This window comes from Rhinolophus sinicus, linkage group LG10 (assembly GCF_036562045.2).
Source record: "Rhinolophus sinicus isolate RSC01 linkage group LG10, ASM3656204v1, whole genome shotgun sequence".
Classification (NCBI taxonomy): domain Eukaryota; kingdom Metazoa; phylum Chordata; class Mammalia; order Chiroptera; family Rhinolophidae; genus Rhinolophus; species Rhinolophus sinicus.
This window is the reverse complement of record NC_133759.1, coordinates 44213730-44236377: the sequence shown is the minus strand read 5'-3', so window position 1 is coordinate 44236377 and position 22648 is coordinate 44213730. Positions and strand designations below refer to the sequence as shown.

Below are 22648 nucleotides of genomic sequence, written 5' to 3'. Positions count from 1 at the left end.
TGACAGAATTCTGACAAATGAGAGTACCCACGACTGAGGACAATAGGACCACCCCAACCTACCCCACCCCACCCCCTGCAACAGCCCAGATACCCCTCTGTCACAGTCAGGCAGGTAAGTCTGCAGCCCCGCAAAGGAATTCAAGTCTGCAAGCACCAGATATGGTCCCTGTTCTTGGGAGGGAGAAAGAGGGCAAAGTGATGTATGAAAAAAAATGTTTATTAAGTGCACCATTTATAAAGCAGGTAATGAAGCAGACATCTCATTATTAGCCACACCATTCACCAGCTGGCACAGTACGCGAGGGTACCCTGAAAAGTCACCATGGTAGAACAAAATCGAGGAAATTAACATTTTGCATTCAGTAGTGTTTCACTGCAATTAAATACAAAAATATTAAGCAATTTGAAAACAGGATCTTCATAAAAGGCAACCGCCTTGTACAGTATCAATCCATAGACCCATCCCAAAAGGAGACCAAATTGTGTGACAGATTATTTTTTCAGGGCCTAAAGAAACAAGGCTGTCTTCAAGTATTCATGTTTCACTTTTGACCATCAGAACAATAAAACATTCCCAAAGAAAATCTGTGTGCTCCAATTTATTGGCACCTCCAGCCACGTGTTAGGTTTGTAAACTGAAGGAAGGAAAAGACTGAGCTCAACGTAGCATTCTGGAGTCTGCACTCATTTCTTCAGGCTTTTGTGGGGGAAGACAGTGGAAATATTCTTTAGGATGACCTGCGGGGGGGGGGGGGGGTGCATAGCCAGGGGTGCTGCTGAAATCAAATGTCACTGATTTGCTATAAAACGCAGACTCCTGCGCTATAATGAGACCCAAGGTACCATCCAAAGCTTTCACAGGAGGAAAATGAGGAAAAGTGTCTCAGTTGCTTCTGGAGCCCAAGAGCTTTGCAGCTCCAGGGTTCTCAGGAAGGCTGTGCCCCTGGTCAGCAACTTACAGTAGATTTTTCTATCAACTTCATCCCCAGTGGCTTCTGCTGGTGGTTAGGAAGGCAACTTCCCTGGGAACAGCAGAGACCGGAGCACCTCTAGCCAGTGAGCAGACCCCACCATCGCTGCCTCTGTACCCAGAGAGCCCCAGTTGTACATGGGCACTGAGACCTCAAACCAATATCCTGTTAGCTTCCCAAAGAGCCAGCCCTGGCTGGTGTTGACACTCTACGTGCATGTCATAGAAACACTGTGCAACGCATCTGGTCTACAGATGATACTGTTCTCAGTCTCCAGTTAATCCTGCAGATCTTGAACTAAATGCTGAGACTTTGAACATTGAAACGTAGTGTATGCCTCTCTTCTCCCTGAACATCTAGACCCTGCTAGCTCATTCTACTGTGTGCATGTGTGTATGTGCACATGTGTGCGTGCGTGTGCCCATGGGTGTAGATTGCAGTGTGGAGGGAGAAGATGAAAGTGGATAGGGACAGAGTGGCTCTGTGGCTTTTGAGAAGTGCTCTTGCTCTATCATGGTGAGTCCAAAAGTATGTGTGGAAACAAACAAACAAAAAAATATAAATGTGCCCCAGAATGCTGTTGAGCTGCCTGCCCAGTCTCAGTCGGGAAACCTCTGATCTATAACGTCCTGTATTTAACACCTTAAAGGTATTTCCTGGACACAGTCACTTCCTACCTCAAGGCTGAGAGGACATGTGAGAACAAGTTTACCTTAGTGAATTGCTCTTCTAAATAAAACACAATCTACAGCCACAAGGCATCACTTGTGCCTCTACCAGAGCAGGGTGGGCATACTGTCACTGCTGGACTTTTGGGCCAAAGTGGAAACATCATATCTTGTAGACAGACTGAGTAAAAACACCATGGGTTTCCTCCGAAATGGTGAGTCACACAGAGAAATGCAAGCACTGAGTGGTAAGAGATTCTCCAAGGAATTCATCCTTCAAGCTGGCCGCCCCTGAATTCAGCTGGTAAACTTTTTTTTAAAAAAAATTTTAAGTATTCAATTAAGTGGCTTTTATAGCATATTCTCAAAACCATGCACCATCATCACTAAGTCCAGAAAATTTTCATCACCCAAAAAAGAAGCCTCGTACCTATTAGCAGTCACTCCGCATTCACCCCAGCCTCCAGCCCCTGGCCACCACCATTCCAAAATCTATCTCTATAGAGTTGCCGATTCTGGACATTTCATATAAATGGAATTGTGTAGTATGCGGCTTTTTGCAATGGCTTCTTTCACTTAGCATGGTATTTTCAAGGTTCATCCATGTTGTAGCATGAATTAGTACTTCATTTCTTCTCATACTGGATAACTTGCCATTGTATAGATATAGACCACATTTTATCTATCCATTAATCAGTTGATAGACATTTAGGTTATTTCCATTTTTTATACGATGAACATATAGGTACAAGTTTTTGTGCATATGTATGCTTTTATTTCTCTTGAGTAAATACCTGGCAATGGCATTGCTAGTGTTTTAACTTTTTGAGGAACTACCATGCTCTTTTCCAAAGTGGCTGCACCATTTTACATGCCCACAAGCAATGTATGAGCATTCCAATTTCTCTATATCCTTGCCAAGACCTGTTATTGCCCATCTTGTTATTATAGCCATGTTAGTGGGTGTGAAGTGGTATCTCACTGAGGTTTTGATTCACATTTCCCTAGTGAATAGTAATATTGAGCGTCTTTTCATGTGCTTGTGCTTATTGGCCATTTGTATATCTTCTTTGGGGAAGGTAAGAAAATATGTCTATTCATTTGCTTATTCAAATATTTTGCCCATTTTCAAAATTTCCTGATTTTCCTTCTCATTGTTAAGTTGTAAGAGTTCTTTATATATTCTGGATACACGTATATGATTTAAAAATACTTTTTTTCATTCTGTGAGTTGTCGTTTCACTTTCTTTCTTTATTAGTTTCAGATGTACAAAACAACGTAATAGACATTTATCATTTATACCCCTCACTAAGTGATAACCCCTCTCCCCCCATCTACTACTCCTCTGACATCGCATACAGCCGTTACATTCCCACTGTCTCTATTCCTAATGCTGTATTCCGCTTCTTGTAACCATATATATTTATATACATAAAATTGTAGTTGACATTCACTGCTCAGCTTCAGCGGCAGGTGTACAGTGCAGTGATCAGGCATCTACATCATCCCTGAGGTGGTCTCCCTAACGAGACAAGTGCCCATCAGATACCCTACAACATCTTTACATTATTGATTATATTTCCCCAACTGACTTTCGTATCCCCATGTGGTTACCAATTGTGCTTTCTAATCCCCTCACCTTCTTCCTCATCCCCAGCCCCTCCCATCTAGCAACCCTCAGTTTTTCCTCTATATCTCTGAGACTGTTTCTGATTAGTTAGTTCATTTATTCTTTTCTTTAGATTCCACATATAAGTGAGATCATATGGTATTTGTCTTTCTCTTTCTCACTTATTTTGCTTAGCATAATGTTCTCTAGGTCCATCCATATCGTTGCAAATGGCAAGATTTCATTCTTCTTTATGGCTGCGTAATACTCTCTTGTATAAATGTACCACAGTTTCTTAATCCAGTCATCTACCGATGGGCATTTTGGTTGTTTCCATGTCTTGGCTATTGTGTATAGTGCTGCAATAAACACAGGGGTGCATACATTTTTCAGAATTAGTGTTTTGGATTTCTCTGGATAGATACCTAGGAGTGGAACTGCTCGTTCATAAGGTACTTTCATTTCCAGTTTTTTGAGATACCTCCATACTGATTTCCATAGTGGCTGCACCAATCTGCAATCCCACCAACAGTGCACGGGGTTTCCCTTTTCTCCACATCCACGCCAGCACTTGTAGTTTGTTGATTTATTGATGATAGTCATTTTGACTGGGGTAAGGTGGTATCTCATTGTGGTTTTTATTTGCATTTCTCTAATGATTAGTGAGGTTGAGCATTTTTTCATGTCTGTTTGCCATCTGTACGTCCTCTTTAGAAAAATGTCTCTTCATGTCCTCTGCCCATTTTTTAATTGGGTTGTGTTTTTTTTTGGAGTTGAATTGAATGAGTCTTTTATAAATTTTGGATATTAATTCCTTATCAGATATATCATTGACAAATATCTTCTCCCATCCAGAAGGAAGAAAGGCTCCCAAACACTTTTTATGAGGCCATTATCACCCTGATCCCAAAATCAGCCAAAAACATTACAAAAAAAGAAAACTACAGGCCGATATCCTTAATGAACATAGATGCAAAAATCCTCAACAAAATATTAGCAAACAGAATTCAGCAATACATTAAAAAGATCATACGCCATGATCCAGTGGGATTTATCCCTGGTATGCAAGGGTGGTTCAACATCCGCAAATCAATTAATGTGATATACCACATTAACAAAATGAAAAATAAAAATCATATGATCATATCAATAGATGCAGAAAAAGCATTTCACAAAATCCAGAAGCCATTTATGATAAAAACTCTTAAGAAAGTGGGAATAGAGGGACCATATCTCAACATAATAAAGGTCACATATGATAAACCCACAGCTAACATCATACTCAATGGGGAAAAGCTAAAACCATTCCCCTTAAGATCAGGAACAAGGCAAGGTTGCCCACTTTCTCCACTTCTATTCAACATACTTCTGGAAGTTCTAGCCACAGCAATCAGACAAGAAAAAGAAATAAAAGGCATCCAAATTGGTAAGGAAGAAGTAAAATTCTCATTATTTGCAGATGACATGATACTATAGAGAGAGAACCCTGAAGACTCCACCAAAAAACTATTAAAACTGATAAATGAATTTAGTCTTTTCACTTTCCTGATAGTGCCCTTTGAAACCCAAAAGTTTTGTTTCCCATTTTTATGAGATTCAGCTTATCTATTTTTCCTTTGCTGGTGCTTTTGAGTGTCATATCTAAGAAACAAGTGCCTAATCCAAGATCACAAAGATTTATGCCTATGTTTTCTTCTAAGAGTTTTATAGTTTTAGCTCTTAAATTTAGGTCTTTGGTGCATTTTTAGTTAATTTTTGTATAGAGTGTGAGGTAGGGGTCCAACTTCATTCTTTTGCATGTGGATAGCCAGTGGTCCCAGCACCATTTGTTGAAAAGACTATCTTTCCTATTGAAGTCTCGTCACACTTGTCAAAAACCAACTGGCCATAAATGTAAGTGTTTATATCTGTACTCTATTCTATGCCATTGGTCTATATGTCTACCCTTATAGCAATACCACACCCTTCTGACTACTGTAGCTTTGTAGTAAATTTTGAAAGCAGGAAGTCTGAATCCATCAACTTTGTTTTTCAAGGCTTATTTGGCTATTCTGGGTCCTTTGCATTTCCATATGAATTTTAGAATAAGCTTATTGATTTGTGCAAAGAAGCCATCAAGGATTTTCATAGGATTGCATTGAATCTGTAGATCAGTTTAGATAGTATTATCATCTTAACAATATTTAAGTTTCTGACCCAAGAACACAGGATGTCTCTCCATTTATTTAAGTCTTCTTCAGTTTCTTCAAGGATATTTTGTAGTTTTCAGGGTTATAAGTTTTGCGCTTCTTTTGTTAAATTTATTCCTATTTTTTCTTTCTGATACTATTATAAATGAAATTATTTAATTTCACTTTCCTGTTGTTCTTTGCTAGTATAAAGGAATACAATTGAGTTTTGTACACTGATTTTGAACTCTGTAACTTTGCTGAACTCATTTATTAGTGCTAAGGGGTTTACATGTGCATGTGTGTATACACGAACTCCTTACAATTTTCTATATACAAACTCATGTCATCTGCAGAGTTTTACTTCTTTCTTCCCAATTTAGAAGCCTTTTATTCTTTTTATTTCCTAATTACTTCTTAAATATTTGCTTCTTAAACATTTTCATCCCATTTTTAAGTTTGAATCGCTGCCTGTGCCAAATGGTCTCGTAAAGGAATCCATGCTCCTAGGGCCACGCTCTGACAAGCTGGTACCCAGGGACAGTCCACTCAGAGGCAAATACACTCTGCAGTCAGAAGGATGTGAGCACCACCTCCCATCTGTGGTCCCACTCCCACTCCTTACTCCGAGGTCAGGACACTAGGCTTCCACACTCAGTTGCTCACCAATCCTACACTTAACTGCTTTTCACAAGGTCCCAGAATAAAAGAGAAAAAAAGATGCTGGAGTGAAATTACAGGTTCAGGAAACAGGAACAACCCCATCCAGCAGCCAGGGGCAGCAGTGTCAGGGTAGCAGATGTACCTGTGGGGGCCCAGGGGAGATCCAGGGACTGTCTGATGGCTGTTACCCTATCATCTTCCCCCATGGAGACCACTTCTGCACCCTGTGTCAGAATTCCCCACCCCACTCAAGCTGCCCCAAGGCGTGGAAGGGTACAAACTGAAAGGTACCTTATATACATATGTACATGGCCACAAGGGGCGGACTGTCCACGTCACGTGACCCAAGCGGAGGGAGGCAGTCCAGCCCCAGGCCGGTCACACAGAGGATGGCTGTGTGCAGCTCCTCTGGCTGGAGCTGTGCTGGCTCAGAACAAAGGTGGACGAGTTACTCTTTTTGCTGACACTTGTCTCTCCCGGCCGGGGGCCCTTCAGGTAGCTGGAGGAGCAGCAGAGGAGGCGCTGCACGAGCTCGTGGAAGAGGTGGCCCGTGAAGAGCATGTAGATCCAGGGATTGCAGCAGCTGTTGAGGCTGGCCAGGAGCATGGCGATGATAAAAGCCGAGGCTGAAGGGAGAAAGGAGAACAGGGCATCACAACCGGAGCGTTAGCCATCATTAGCTGAGAGCTGCCTTTTCCAGGTATCAGGGCTGGGCCACGGAATGGAGTACTAAAGAGACAAAGTCTGCCTCCCTTCCATATCCTTGCTGTGGAAGGTTGTGCACTCAGCCTGCCCCTCCTCAGCCCTCCCCCTGCCAAGCCCTCCCAGGCTCAGCCAGCCCTGGAATGCTCCTATCCTTTCTCACATCAAACAGGTCCCCACTGTGTGCTTCCATCAGCAGCAGGAGCTGTCTGCCTCACTCACCCAGCAAGTGCCAAGTACCTACTGCTCAGAGTCGAAGGGTGCAGAGTCCAGAAACTGCCAGACCTCACTCGTATTCTAGCCTCACCAGGAGCAGATAACTTTAACTCCCCCAAAAGTGCTGTTTCCTAATCTCTACATGGGGATAACAGGACAACGCAAACCTCATGGGAATGCTGCAAGGATTAAAGAGTGTCTGGTACTCAGTGAGTGCCCAGTTCATGGTGGCTGCCATCATAACCATGTGCCAGGTACCAGGTTAGGCATCAGGGACACCAAAATAAGATGAGTGGCACCATGAGGTGGCCATGACATGGTTCAGGTGGCCACACCAAGGAGGGGTGCAACTCTTGAGAGTGAATCACGGCTGGCCCCACAGAAACCAGCATTTGAGCTGACACCTGTAGGATGCTCATGACTTTTCCAGGGATGGACGGGAGGAAGGGTCCCCCAGGCAGAAGGAAAGGCACAGGCAGAGGCATGGTGGCGAGAAAGCGGATGCTATCTTCACAGCTGAGAACACAGAAAGCGTTTCTATGAAGACACCCCAAGAGCTTCAGCACGATAACAGACTTATACAGAAAAACAAAAGGTGACACTAAAATTATATGAAGCACTGTGTAGAGCCATTATGCTGAGAATTTATTGAGTTTCAGGCAGAAATGATGATCAGAAATCAACTTCAAGACATTGCTCGTCATAAACTTACACCTCAAGGAGGAAGAAAATTCCTAACCCCAAATACTTTTAAGTAGAAGAGGAAAATATCTGGGTTTCTTTCAATGGACTTAAATTGGCAAACCGCAGCCATCTCCCACCAACAGAGGACAGGACAGGCCTCCAGAAACCTGAGGAAAACAACAGACCTGAGCGTTCTGTTCACAACCACATTCTCATGAGCGAAGGCAACTGCAAGAAGGCTCGACAAATCCGCTAGTCTCCCATCTTTTCTGCACCAAGTTATCAAAAAATAACTCCAGAATTCAAAAGCGAAATCCAGGAAAGGATTTCTCGTGGGGATGTTGGAGTTGCAAGAGCTAGACGCCATGGTCAATGCAGAGATACAGAGTACAAAGTCTCCAAGCGCCCAAGGGGGAAGGGCGCTTGTTTGTGAGATGAATTCAGTGGTTCCCAAAGTGGGGTCCCCAGATCATCTAGGAACCTGTTGGGAATGCAGGTTCTCAGGCCCCACCTGAGAACTACTGAATCGGACTCCTGGGGGCAAGAGTCAGCGATTTGTTACCAACATCCCTCCACCGGCTTCTGCTGCACAGGCAAGTTTAAGAACCACTGGTCTATTTACTTGGTGCACCTGGAACTGAAGCAAGCTACAACAGACAAAAAAAAAAAAAAAAAAAAAAAAAAAACTCTTGCAAAAGAGAAAGCTTAGAAAGCCAAGGAGGGAGATCTAATCCTTAGATTAAAATAATTTTTAAAAAGAAGAGAGGAAGCGTGAAGGGAGATACAAAGCCAATAATATTGAATTCCTCTTTCTATATAACAGAATGAAAAAAATATATATTTGCTTTGATTTCCATGGGTGAGAAGATGAATTTAAGTTTAGAAATTCTGGTGAAATATCATCAAGACTAAGAATAGAATGTATTCAACATCATAATTAAACATATATAATGAAAGAGACAAAAATCAACATATGAAAGTCAAAATTTTAAAAGGCATCGAAAAGAAAACCATCAGACACAAAGGGAAGAATGGAGGGGTGTACGGCTATGAAATGGGATAGAAGGAAATATCAGGAACGAAGTTCACGCGTGGATGGAAAGGCACTGCTTTACATAGCTGTGCAGAGTCATAGGGTATAATCTTAGCTGTTCATTTAAGCTCCTTGCCTCACTCTTTACATTTGGATCTTTTTAAATATATACATCTCCTTCAGAAATAGCAACAACAAAAAGGAAACAGTTAATGAATTCCCGAGTGGCCACCGGCTGCGGCTGCGTGGGAGGAGCTGGGGCCACAGCCGACACCTCTGCCCCCACCTGGTGGCCACAGACACGAATGACCGGCCTAGCCTGGCTCCTGGGGGATGGATGACCCTCTCTAAGCTGAATCTGCTCACGTAAGTTACCAATGCTAAGGGCACATTTGGACATTTGGACTTCTTTTTTATTTTTTTTGCACATATCCTAATCAACCAAGACATGATTCTCCAGCCGTGGAATTTCAAGCCATCAACAGGAAGGAGAGCTATTTGGGAATAAAAATACAAGGGCTTTGGAGGACGAACGGTAGACTGGGGGTTGGCAAAGGGAAGTTTCACAGAGAAGAGACTGGAAAGAGCCAGGCTGAGGAGGACCTTGAATCTAGGCTGAGTCTGAACTTTAATCTGTAGGTAATGGGGAGCCATTGATGCTCTCTCGGCGGGAGAGGAGCTTCACCGCACCTGTTCTCTGCACTTACCATATGTTGTCTAGGGCACAACACTGCCCTTTCTGGTGGCTAGAAAGGCTTCATAGGATGGCACACGAGCAGGAATAGAACAAAGCATGCAAAACATTGTCCTTGCATTTCACGACGATGTTTTCAGGGAGCACATGACAATGCAGCAATGTTGCCCATCGGAACCACTGCTCAAGTTTGCACAGGACAGTTTTCAAAGCAGCCTTATCCCCATTTAATGGATGAGGAAAGTGAAGCTCAGAGAAGGGAAGTAACCTCAAGGACACACAGCAAGTCACCCTATGTTCCTACCTGAAAGTAATGAAGTCTGATTCCTCTTAAAGCTAGGTCTGCATTTACACGTCAGGTGGGTGCCAGTTGGTTCCTCCCCTTCCCAACACAAAGACACAGGCTGTCCAGGCAGTTGACCTCATGGTGGGATTTGAAGGACAGAGTCAGAGAGCAACTTCCCTGTTCCCACCACAGATGGAGGCCCCCTCGGATGCTAAGCACTGCCTACTCCCCAAGGATGGTCTTTTAAAATCCAAGTGTATCTGGAAGGGGAAACACATTGCCTCCCATCAGATCACCATCCTTCCTGGCAGAAGTTTCTCCTGGTGTAGCCTAGGGGCCAGCAAACTACAGCCCACAGCCAAACCCTGCCTGCAGCTTGTTGTTGTACATAGAGTTTCATTGAAACACAGTCATACTCATTTGTTCACATACTGCCTATGGCAGCTTTCGCATTACAAGGGCAATGCTGAGTACATGCTACAGAGACCTTAGACCCCGTGAGCCTAAAATATTTACTGTTTGGCCTTTCTACAGAAAAAGTTAGCCAATCCTTGATGCCTATACGAGGGGCAGATATTTAAAAACCTGGGAAAGGGCTCAGCAAGGGGAGGGGCAGACCACAAGGGGACGCTCAGCCCACCTCTCCCCACATTAACAGGAGCATAACTTTGCTTTCGAGTTACCCTGGCCTGGGAACAAATCCTGACTCTGCCGCTTTGCACCTGTGTGTTTTTGGACAAATTGCCTAAACCCCCTTAACCTCAGTTTCTCCATCTGTGAAACTGGAATACTGAAAAGAACTTCTTTACAGAAGAGTTGCCAAGTTGAATTGGACAGGATGCCAAGCGCTCACCGTGACTCTGGCACAGTAACAGTAAACACTTAGTAAAGCTTAGCTACTGTCATTCTTAGTATAATGATGTGTACGTGCTCAATAAATGTTACTTTTCTTATTAATAACAGAGTTTGCACCAACACACGTGAAACAATGGAGAGAGGCTGCTTCCTGGGCCGGGCTGTGTCTTGGAATCTGAGGCAGCCCAAGGTGGGACCCAGGACCCAGTGGCTGGGCTTCTGGAAGCGGAACCACCATATGGCAGTGTTTGTCCAGTGTGGCTCCTGGGCCAGACTGTGTGGCCACGGTCAGCTTATACACAGATTCCTGTGCTGCCTCCAAAGGCCCCACCACCCGTGGAGCCTGCAGAGCTGACGCACCTTCTCAGCCAGCTTGTAATTTCCTGATGGGTTTAAACAGACTGAAACAATGGGCCGTCTCGGGGAAGGGCAAGGGGGATGTCTGCGCTCCACAAAGTCAAAGGTGGGGTGAAACAATGAGCCAGCATTAGCTAAGAACGCTCTTGGCTGATTCCATCTTACTTGGGGTCCTGGGAATATCTGACCTTACCATTCAGATTTCAGTACTAAGAGCTACTTGGGCTCCCACAGGAGCCTAGATATTCTAGCTGGGAAAAGCTACTGACTCTCCACGCTGCAAAAACCGTCCTCTCTCCTTTCTGCTCACCTCTATTCCAGCCGGAAGTTCTGGGGCCCTGCCACCTTCCTGATTCTTGTACACTGAAGTCCTCACCGTGCTGCTGTCTCTGTTCAACACACGCCCGCCCACAGGGCAGCTGCTGTCCAGCACTGACTGGAAAGGTAAATCACCGTAGCCTCACAGGTCCCCGGTGATGCTGGGGTGGCCACGCCCAGGGCTTCTGGGGAGCAGGCGCTGCTCCCCCAGCCTGCCCAGAGCTGGCTGGAAATGCTCACAGATGAGCTCCTCTCAAGGCACTGCCTTTGTCCCAGGGCAGCCCCACGCAGAGGTACACAGGCTGCCTCTTTGTCTCAATCCAGGGTCATCCTGGACCCGTCTTTGAAGGGTCATCCCAGCTCCCAAACTCTCCCTGAGACGGGTCCCCAGCCACACTTTCCACAAAGCAGAGCAAGGATGAAGTCAGTGCAGAGAAAAGGAAGATCTGATGTCAGAATGCATTCCGCTCCCCGGACGGTGGAGCCATTCACGGAGGGTCCCAGCAGAGCCCTGGCTCAGAGTAGGGGGGAGGGGGAGCCAGGAACACAGGATTCAGACCCACACCGCTCCCCCCCACCTCCCCGTCCTTCTCTGTCCTTCTCTGAGCCACACCCACTGCCTGAGCCATCACGTCCTTACCTGTAAAATGGAGGGACACTGACAAGGACTTCGAGAAAACTGGGGGCAAATCATATGAAAGGGCTTCGTAAAAGGCAAAGTGTTTATTCAAACGCTTAGCATTATTATTATTAACGGATACAAGATATGATCAACTGCATAATTTTTTAAGCTCTGGGGACTCCTGATCCCAGGTCTGTTAAAGAAACTGCTCTTTGCCCTTTTTTCCATGACTTCAAAAATCAAAATAAATAAATAAAATAAGAAAACACAGAGCCCTGGGATTGGGTTATGTAGCATCAAAGGAACTCAATAAATAGTCCATTCTGGAAAAACTTACTCTGCCAGTGACATAAGAAACCCAAAAGGGAAGGTGGCAGCAACCCTGGGGAGAGCTGGGGTTCAGGGTCTCCACGGGCAGAGCCATTCTAATCATGTTTCCTCCACTCGCTCCCCCATAAAAAGAACGCATTTCCCCCAGGACAAGCCCGGAGTCCCTGCCCAGAAGGGAGGGTGACGGGGTGGGACTGGTCCCGGGATTGGCCCTCACACCTGCCTGGCTTCCAGCTCAGGGCAAAGAGAAGGAGGAGGAGGAAGTGGGAGAGGAGGAAATGAGATGTTCACGGAATCCTTTCATGCTTCTCTCCTCCGTGCCAGCCACTGCGCTGGCCCTGGGCACCAGTCCTCAGGGATTTACAGACAGGTTGGGGAGAGAAGTGCGTACAAGACAGGCAGTCTATTACACAGGGTGGTGCAGCATTTGGGGACGGGCTGGTGGGCCCAAGGCTGGGGGACCACAGGTGATCTTCAAGGGGGGGAGGGGTTCCTCCATGCCAAGCATGGGCAGATATGGCCACCCACCAATAGCAGATGTCCCCTGCTGGGCAATTTTACCCCCAGCATACAGAAATAACTCTGTATTCCACTCAGCACCATGATTCATGGAGGGGTGGGAGGCGGAGGGCCACTCCAGGATGGAATGCCCAAGCCTTCCATCCGCCCACCAGCTGGCTTTACTTAAGCCCCAAGAACTCCCCTGTTCAGATTTCCCGCACTCCCTCCACCCACCCAAATTTCCCGGCACTCCTTCTGTTGTGGAAGCCCAAATTAGCCCAGAACAGCTGACGTGCAGCTGCCCAAGGCCTCCTCTGGGCTGTGTTGCTCCTGAGGCATTTCTCGTACAACTCAGAGGCACCTGGTGCATGTGACGTCTCTCATCTGAAGCAAATCAAGCTCCTCAACTTTTTTTTTATAAGTGGCCCTCACTCCAGAAACCAATCATTGGTTCAAGGCCTCCCCCCGCCCTAGGGGATCAGGAACTCAGGTCTAAGTCCCTTATTCCTGTGTAGGAATTTGGGGGTCAGATCTAAAGAAGGCCTTTTCTTTTTAAATGTACACGTACAAGATTGAATACTCATGTGTATTACAAAGTGCCTTCTTTGAAAAGACTACAATTTTACAACATTGGAATCGTTCTAAAAATCACAAGTGTGTGATCACTCCAGGTATCATAAGGTAAGGGTTAAGAGCCACAGAGTGTGCTACAGGGAGTTAAGTGGGCTCCTATTATGTTGGGGACGTGTTGGGCTCACTGGGCTGGACCTAAGGAATAACTACATTCTGGAAGCAGAAGAGCCGGGGTCTTTTTGTGAATGACCAGGCCTTTTCTACCTTGCAGGGATTTTGGTAAAAAGGATATTAAAGACTTACTACTCAATGTGTAGTCAATGGGCCAGCTGCCTGGGCATTGCAGAGGTGGTACCCGGATGCCTGCTAAAAATGCAAACTGTTGGGATGCCACCCAGCTGTCCTGAATCAGAATCTGCATTTTAACAAGATTTCCCACATGACTTTTGTGCACACTGAAGTTTGAGAAGTAGCTTTCCAATAGAGGGGAAGATACTAAAGTAACTGTCCAGTGATCTCAACATGAAATATACAACAGCTTCTTTGCATAGCCAGCTCCTACTCATCCTTCAAAACCCTTTTTAAATGTTGCTTCCTCTCTGAAACCCCCAATTTTATTTTTCCCCAGAGAGACATAATCAATGATTCCCTCTTGGGGCACACACAGTACTTGATAAATAACTATTACTCTTATAGAATCATCACTTCATATTGTCATTATTTATATTTACAACCTGTGGCTGGGACTGTATCTACTTTGTGGCTCTGTCCCTAACTAGCAGAAACTGGAAAGTAGGAAAAGGGACTGAATCGAACTGAAGCATGAAATCAGCAGACAGAAATCCTGATAAATCTGCCACCTCCACTAGCACCTTGGAAAGGCAAAAAGACAATTTCCCTGCTTAACAACAGGAGACAGCCTCCTAACAAGATGCAATTCCCTCTAGGAAAATTAAGTTCAAAGTCAGATATCAAGGTGAGCCAGAGAGAGAGAAAGAAACAGAATGAGCAAGAGTGACCATTACAATGTGAGGCCTGGGCCCGGGAGGGCAGAGGCCTGTGGTACTGGAGCCTCTAAAACACAGGTAGGAAGTGCCAGCTTGTGGCAGAGCACACAGGCAGGCTCCGGTAGAGCCTGCGCCTCAGTGGCCAAATCAGGATCACAAGAATCAGGGGCTGGGATGGTGAAGACCAGCTGGTTACACCCCACTCCTGCCCACCCCTCATGCAAGGGGTCCCTTGGGTTTCCGAAACCCAGAGCTAGGACCTCCCCCACCTCACCTCCTGCTGGCTCCTCCAGGCGTGGCCTAAGTTTCTCTACCTCTCCACAATCTTGTTCTCAGCGTCACTGGGCTTGCCACCACTCCTCCACTGAAACTGCAGCCCCTCTGCTAAAACCCTGCTCCTCAGCTCAAAACGATTCCCACCCCCTCCACGGCACTGACTTACCCCAGGACGCTGACCCATCTTGAAATTTCACTCTGTTTTCTTAAAGCAAACATTTATCGAGCACTCACTATAATATATGCCAGGCACTGCACCACTGGCACATTCCACCCTCCCTGCAACCTAAGCCCTATTTTTAACCCCAGGAAACTGAGCTCTGAGCAGGTTTAGTCAACTGCCCAGGGTCACGGCTGCTACTCCATCTGGCTATACCTTGGGACATCAGACTCCCCCACTCACCAGCCTGACAGAAACTGGGGGTGTCCCTCCGGAAGGACTGGGAAGCTCATTTTCACATGGGGGAACACTTAAAACCAGGCCTCCTGTACATTTCAAACCTTCCTCTTGACAGATGGTTGGTTGCCCCCAGTGAATGGGGCCCTCACTTATTCACCAGGTAGGCAGTTCTACTGTTGGAGGGCTGCAATCCTACAAATGCAAACCAGACTTGTAACAGTCAGAATAGGGGGAAGGGAGGAGAACAGTGATACTGATGAGGTGGCCCCCACTGCCACAGGTCATACCATGGCCTCCTCTTAACACCTCCATGAGTAGGCTTTGCTGTCTTCATTATACGCAGGAGGAAGCTGAGCCTCAGAGAGGTAAAACAACCTGCTCGAGGACACACAGGAATGAATGACAGAGCAGGCTCTCAGCACTGGCCAATGGTGTGGCTCTCTCCTCGCACGCATGTGCTAGGGTCTGCAGTGCCACCCTCTGTCTGGGCTCCTGCAGTGGAGGGCCCAGCCCCGTTCTCTGAGCGTTTTCTTGCTCCCATGGAAATCAACAATTAACTTGGAGGAGACAATCTGAAAGACGAATAGGGCTCATCTACGAAGAATGAGATTTTTTTAAAATTCAAAAGCTTCTCTAGCTTCTGGGAACCTGAGAATGGCGATTCGACAAGAGCCACACTTACTGCTTGGTGGGTACAGGCAGCACACCCACCCCATCTGCCAACCAGTCACCTCCTCTCTCCTCTCTGCCCACTGGGCAGGGCATTTCACAAGGGACACATTGGAAGGGGAAAACTGAGGACAGAGACTCAAAATCAGCTCCACCACACACATCCAGCACCCACTGAACCCTGGAAACACAAACACGTCCCTGTCCGCCCCCTCCCACAGAACTAGCCCAGGGCTGGAGTTCTTGGGACCAGCAGCAAAGCACATTTCACTGAGTCCAAGGAAAGAGGTAGGTGCCAAATCTTTGGCTGTGGAATGTGATTCTGAAGGCTACATGTGGGGCTTCTCAAAACCTGCATGGGTGTCTGGTCTCAGGCCTCCTTCTACAGTCTTCCCAGTCTCCCCAAATCAGAGCTCCAGCAGCATGTGGCTGCTGTGAAGTGTGTGTGTGGGGGGGGGGTTCATTCAATTACCACGACGCTCAGCCCCTCTTCCTTTTTTCTTCTGAACAATGGAAATACTGAAGCTGCAAGTTTTCCTCTTTGCTTTGGCTCTTCCGAAAAGGGAGCTCCCTGTACAGCTCACCTCCACACAGAGTGCCTTTTTTATTTTTACTGTCATTATAGTATTATAATTTTTCTTATTCTTTTTCTGCTCCTACATCTAAGTTTCCTTATATCTGCTTCATCTCACTGCAGTACGTGAATCGTAAGTATCCCCCTCAAATTACTCTTTGGAACAAGGTGAGCTCTAAAGCCATGAAGGCAGCTCTTGGTGTGAATGAAGACGTAGGTGCGAGGGGAGAAAGTAGGTCAAGGGAGAGATGCAAAAGGGGGAACTGGGTTTCAAGAGAACATCAGAGAGCGAACCGTGATGGAGGCAGGGACTTGGTGTTCCGTGAGGGGCTACAAGGCCAGCTGCCAAGGCTAGCTTAATTTCTGCATCCACCGTTAACCCCCGATCTGTAGCCAGTGGTGAAGGAAGCTCTCCTTTTGTTCTTCCACAGGTTTTCATGATGAAGCTACTGGCAGGAAGAGATCCCACGTCTGCCCTTCTCCTGCCTCATTCTGAGCCCATCTGCCCTGGGGCTCCCCTGAAGAATGCTAATGTCACGCTGTTTCCAAGGGCTCCCTGACCTTCCAGGCTCCATTCCCCAGGAGATGAGCAGAGCCAGGGGCCCTGATCTGGATATTTTGCGTCTCTTGTAAAGTCCCTCCCTCTTGGAGAGGAAAGTGGGGGCTGTGCATTAATTCCACTTTGCTGATCAACATCTCCTGAATAGCTCAAACGTGTCTCTCTTTTATCCTTTCCTTAACATTTGTTGATAGCCTCTCCAATGAGTCATGTCTCCAAGGTGATTATAAACACCATCATTTCCGACAGCCCAGCCTGCTACTTGCAATTGTCCAGATTAATGCCACGTGGGCACAGGGCATGTTCTGGCTGAGCCCACGTCCACTCGGAACCCTGTGCGTCTGGGCCAGGCTGGTGGCCAGAGCCCAAGTCCCCTGTGCTCTTGGGCCTCTCACACGTGGACTGGGCACCTGCTCCTGGCAACACCCTGGGAGTGGCAAGGGGGTGCTGGCAGCATCACAGCCATGAATGCCATGGTCTGCATTTGTACTCTCCTCGGAGCACGCAGGACAGAAGGCTCAGGAGGCCCAGGAGGACCTGGGTTTCTCACGTGATGCCCACCCTTTCCTCTGAACTAGGAAAAAGGAGCAAATGGAAGTAGGACCTGATGTTCCTACAGTCCATTTCTTTCCCTGCTCCTGGAGCCGGAGCAGGGGCTCATCTCCACTGAAGGCCTCGCTCCAGGAAATCCTCATGGGACGGTATGCACCCCAAAGGCCTCTGGCCCCCACTTTATGTGGCGGCACTCTCTTCTTTCTCTCTTTTCCTGTGTCTTGTTTTTAAGACAGAAAAATGAATTGTTTGATGCACTTTTAAAGTGTAGAAAAGATCTCCACTTCACTGAGTGATGATGACGTGTGTTGCCCCCACGGTCTCAATCTTGAAGGAGGAAAGTGAGAAAGAGGAGAGCAGGTGAGGGGATGGCCAGGGGGAAGTCCTATGAGGAGGGGGCTGTGGGAAAGAAAGAGGAAGAAAAATGAAGGGGAGTGGTCAGGGAGCCGTAAAGAGACAGGAGTCCGAATATCTGCGGAATGCATGCACTGAATGCTGGGTGTCCTCACAGTAAGACACTAAGGGTCAAAGAGAAGAGGGGATTCCTCACCAAAGTCCCACAGCTAGTAAGGGCTGGAGGGAGGACTAGATCCCAGGTCTCCCCAGTACCTGCTCTGAGGGAATGTCAGTCTCGTTTCCTCAAGTGCTGAAGTTTGAGCTCCTCAAGACCTGGTCTGGCCTCTTCAGAGCCTGCCCAGGAAACAACAGAAGGCTGATGCCTTACTGACAATCCCCCACTGCTGGCTTTTGCCCAGCCCAACTCCATAACTGTGCGCCCCTCATAAGAAACCTGGTGCAGAAAGAAATGGGGGGACAGGAACCCCCAGCTCTAGGTCCTGCTTTGCCTCCCATCTGCTGTGTGACCTGGAGCAAGTACCTGCTTCTCTGAAGAGATCCCTGAATGCCCTCTGTCAGGTGTGACAGGGCTGCAGGATGAAGCCAGGCTGGCTTTGCTGAGTCCTCACAGCAATCTCCACCCCGCACAGCTGGACTGCCATAGGCAGGTGCTCAATAACTCCTTCATGACAATTGCCCTAGCCACTAACTCTAGGCTAACTGGCAGGGGTGGGCAAGCCAGGAGTCTGTGGTTTCAGGAGGAGAGCAAAGCAAAGTGACCCGCTGAATGTTGGAGGATGGCTGTGTTTGCAACCGTGGGAGAAATTATGATTCTATCCGGAAACAGGACATGTATGCCGTCTCAAAGGCAGATAGGGTGAAAGCAAACCCCTTGGTCTCTCCTTACAAGCATTTGAGTCCCTGGCATCCCAGTGCAGTGTTACCTGCTTACAAAAAGGTGTAAGTCATTCACCACCACTGATTACCCCTCCTGCTCTCTGCAAACTGTGGCCAATGAAGTCGGAACTGCCTGGAGCTCTCAGAGGCCAGTGCCAGCTACAAGCCCCAAACCTCAAAGCGACCGCACTCTCTGCTTCCCCAAGCGTCTCTCCACAGACCACTCCATCCTCTCCTGTCCTCTCCTACTACTCTCCCCGACACCAGCCCAGCTTGGATAATGGCCCCAGTCACCCACAACCCGCCTCCGCCATCCTCCAACCTGGATGGAGAGTTCCCCGCCCTTTGCCAATCACCCAAACCTGTTTACTTCCTGGCTCCTTCCCCTTCTCCCACACCCCCAGCGGAAGCCACAGCCCCCACGACTGCCTGCTGTCCCCTGAGATACCTTGCTACCACCTCCTCCAGACCAGGGTCCAGGAACTCATCTTCATCCCCCGCCAGCACCTTCTCAGCGCTTGGGTGGACGAACCGAATCGCCCGCCTCCTGCTGCCCTTAGCCAAACCAGACAGGTGGGTTCAGGCTAAGCTGAACTTCAAGAGGAAATTCAACGTAAAGTGAACTTAAAGTGGAAAGGAGCTAGAGCCTGGGCGAGGGTTGGAAAGTTACCTTGGACACTCGCTAATCATGCGGCAGTTAAGTCACGTGAACCTCAGTTTCCTCGTTTGTAGTAAGGAACCAACCATGCACCGCATGTGCTCTGTGCTCTGCAGGATTCCCAAACCCGCTTCTCCCGGCCAGAGGCCCCGGACCCGGCCGTGCGGAGGCAGCAGGCCCAGGCCCGCCCCGCCGCGCTCCTCCCCGTCTCTGGCCCGCGCTACCTTCCTTCGGCGCATTGGCGTCCCAGACGCTCCACATCTGCACGAAGAAGAATGGCGTCCAGCATACGATGAAGGCCAGCACGATGATGAAGGTCATCTTGACCGTGCGGATCTTGGCCTTGGAGATGAGCTTGACGCTGCTAACGCGCGCCAGGGCCGCGCGTTCCCCGCTGCTCGCCGCCGCGCTCTGGGGCCCCTCGGCCGCCGCCGCCGCCGCCGCCGCCGTCTTGAGCCGAAAGTTCTGCCAGATCTTGAAGCTGATGAGGCCGTAGCAGGCGGCAAGCACGATGACCGGCACGATGTAGACGGCGAGCGTGATCCACGTGATGTAGGCCTTCGGTCCCCAGGGCTGGATGAAGACGGCCCAGCAATCGAAGACGCCGTCAGCCACCTCGCGCAGCGAGAAGATGTGCACCTGCGGTGCGCTCGCCACCAGGCAGCCCAGCCACGTGGCAAGTACAGCCAGGCGATCCGCGCGGCGGCGCAGGGCGCGCAGCGGCTGGCAGATGGCCAGGCAGCGGTCCAGCGACATGAGCAGCAGCAAGTAGGTGGAGGCGAACATCCCCACCACCTGCAGATACTTGACCAGGCGGCACAGCAGGTCTGGTCCGTAGAAGCGGAAAGTGATGTCCCACAGCAGCTGTGGCAACACCTGGAACACGGCCACCACCAGGTCGGCGATGCTCAGGTGCTTCATGAAGAAGAAGAGGCGCGAGTACTTGTGGCGCGTGGTGCGCAGGGCCAGCAGCACGCACGCGTTGCCGCTCAGCGCCAGGAACAGGATGAGGCACAGCACCGCCACCTCCACGCGCGCCAGGGCCTCATTGCGCTGCGGCGGCCCGGCGGTGCGGTTGCCCTCGGCCCCTGGCGGTGCCGCGCTCCCATTGAGCGCCTCCGCGCTCCAGTTGGCCGCAAGTGCGCCCTCCATGACCGTGGCCACCGTGGTGCTCCCCTGGCCTGGAAGCCCCTTAAGACGGGGTGCGACGGGGCTGGGCCGGACGGAGAGGTTCCACTCCTGGAGACTCCGCGGACCTGTCTGCTGGGTGGGGCCCTGAAACAAACCCCCAGGGTCTTGAAAAGACCGCCGCGTTTCCCTCCCTACGCAAGTGCAGCACAGCTGTCCCCTTCCCAGGAACCCCAAATAATCTGGGACTCGCGCCACAACTGCTGGCCCCGGGGTTGCTCAGCCGCCACCCTAGGAATCCCCGTTTGAGGTACCTCCTCTGAGCCACGGAAATGTGCGCGAATCAACCGGACGGCCAGTTCCCTGGGATATTCAGTCACTTCCACTGAAGGAGAGGGGAGAGCCACAATCAGCCACTTTCCTCCGGGACTGGGACCCCAAACCAGCCGCCTTCCCCGGGGACCTGCAAACTAGCTACCCACCCCACCCCCAGAACGCTCGGCATAGCCACCTCCCGCGAGACCCCCAAACCAGCCACCTTTCCTGGCTAGTCTTACTCCAGTTACTTCCTCCGGAGTTCCCCAACGGCCCTTACCTGGGAAACCCCAGCTCAGGACCATCCTCCAACCAACCTCCTGTTTCTAAGACACTCGGCTATCCCCCCATCCCGAATTTCCACAGCAGCTTCTCCCCCCATAACCCCAGTCCAGCGGTCCCTCCAAGGAATTCCTGCCTCAATACCTAACCCCAGGATACCCAGGCGCTGTTCCCAAGCCCTCTCCCGCCGGGATCCTCCAAGGCCTAGACACTTCCTGCGGGGATCCTCCCCAGCCCAGCAGCCTCGAAGGTTTAGAAATCCCACAGGCGTCTTTTTCCCCCCGACAGTCATCGCGAGCCGGAGCACCCGGGGCGCCTCCAGGAACCAGAGGCTCGAGGCACTCCACCATTTCCACTTGGGTCCCCATAACCCCATCAGTCCCTGCCATCCCATCCACCGGTGGGCAGGACCCAGCTACCTGCACCGAGTCCACAGACTGGACTAAAGTTGGCTCCGCGGGGAAGTTGCACCGTGGCGGAAGGCTCCTTCAAAGATGCCTGCGCTCCCGTCCCAGGTTGGGATGGCTGCTGTTGGAACCCAATCTGATACTATGCTGAAGTCTCGAACTCGAGCTTCGGCTGGATTCCCCTGGTCCGCAACCTGGCTGGTGGCTGGATAGTGACAGAAGGCGAGCGAGGGGCGCCGCCGAGGCTGTGCGCGCCGACAGCGTCAGCCTGCGGCGCTGTCTGCCAGTGGCCCGCTTTTCTGCCGCGGGTGGTGGGCTGCACCACCACAGGAATCCTCTGGGGGGCGCAGGAGGTCTGCAGCGCCGACCCCCGCAGAGCCAGGTTAACTCGCCCAGCATTGGCCTCTGAGCGGTAACACACAGGCTTATTTCACAGAGGCTTAAAACTGCAGGAGGGAAGGAGCTCGTAAATAACCCGCGTGGTTTCTTCCTTTCTTGGTTTAGAAACTCCAGACTCTCAGGCAATGGGAGGCTTGAACAGCAGTGTTTTCCCCTGCGTAGTTGGTGATGAAGTTATAAAAGCATTTAACTGATATTTCCCAAATACCAGGTTAATTTCAGCGGGGTTTTTTTGTGTGTGTTTTTTTTCGTTTGTTTGTTTTTGGGGTGTTTTTTTGTTTTGTTTTGTTTTTGTAATCCCAGGAGTTTATGTGGTGGATTTATCAGTGAATTCAAGTAAGTGCTTGCTTTGGAATGCTTTTGTTCATATTCCCATTCATGAGGAATTAGAAATGCATTCTGTTCTAATCAGCACGGAGAGAGGTCTTCAGTCTAGGTAGCTTTAGAAGATCTCAAGGGAAAAAAATTCTGTCTTCATTTTAAGGCGATTCTGATCATCTGAGGCCCAAAGCCACTTCTTCCTCCTTACCATGCTTCAAAATTAAAATTCCACATGGTGCCAAAGGAAGATTAAATGTTAAAGACCGCTTCTCTGACTCCTAGCTTCTTTTCTATTCTAAAAATTGTTGTTGTTATTGTTGTTGTTTTTGAGTAATTTACAGTGGCCAAGAATTAAGGCAGAAGAAAAAAAGTGAGGATTCAAAAATGAACAGTTCTTCGAAATTCATTAAATGCATATTTCTTCCTGACATTTCACTTCTCCCTCTTTTAATTGTGTACCATTGAATTAGCCAAGGACCTGTTCTGTGCCAAGACACCCTGGGGGCAGACCCTGTGGCAGTCCTGGTCCCAGGGTTCTAGTTGAGTAAGCATTTCAGGACAGGCCTGGGAATTCCCGCAGCATTGTGCAGGGGCCAGAGACAAGAGTTGTCTTTT

General features: G+C 48.8%; 1 protein-coding gene across 1 annotated transcript; it reads right to left on the bottom strand.

Moving 5' to 3' along the window:
• Positions 1-198: 198 nt before the first annotated feature.
• On the bottom strand, positions 199-21703 carry OXTR (oxytocin receptor). Its single transcript, XM_019748246.2, has 4 exons — positions 21326-21703; positions 20624-20694; positions 19406-20456; positions 199-6708 (listed from the first exon to the last, which is right to left on the bottom strand). The coding sequence occupies exons 3-4, from the start codon at positions 20331-20333 to the stop codon at positions 6461-6463; spliced, it is 1176 nt and encodes a 391-aa protein (XP_019603805.1). The 5' UTR covers positions 20334-20456; positions 20624-20694; positions 21326-21703; the 3' UTR covers positions 199-6460.
• Positions 21704-22648: the final 945 nt, after the last annotated feature.

Excerpts from the sequence above, each read along its gene's own strand:
- OXTR (XM_019748246.2), bottom strand. The coding sequence starts at position 20,333 with ATGGAGGGCGCACTTGCGGCCAACTGGAGCGCGGAGGCGCTCAATGGG. Across the intron at positions 6,709-19,405 it reads CGCCAATGCGCCGAAGGAAG|CCTCGGCTTTTATCATCGCC; the intron begins GTAGCGCGGGCC and ends TTCTCCCTTCAG.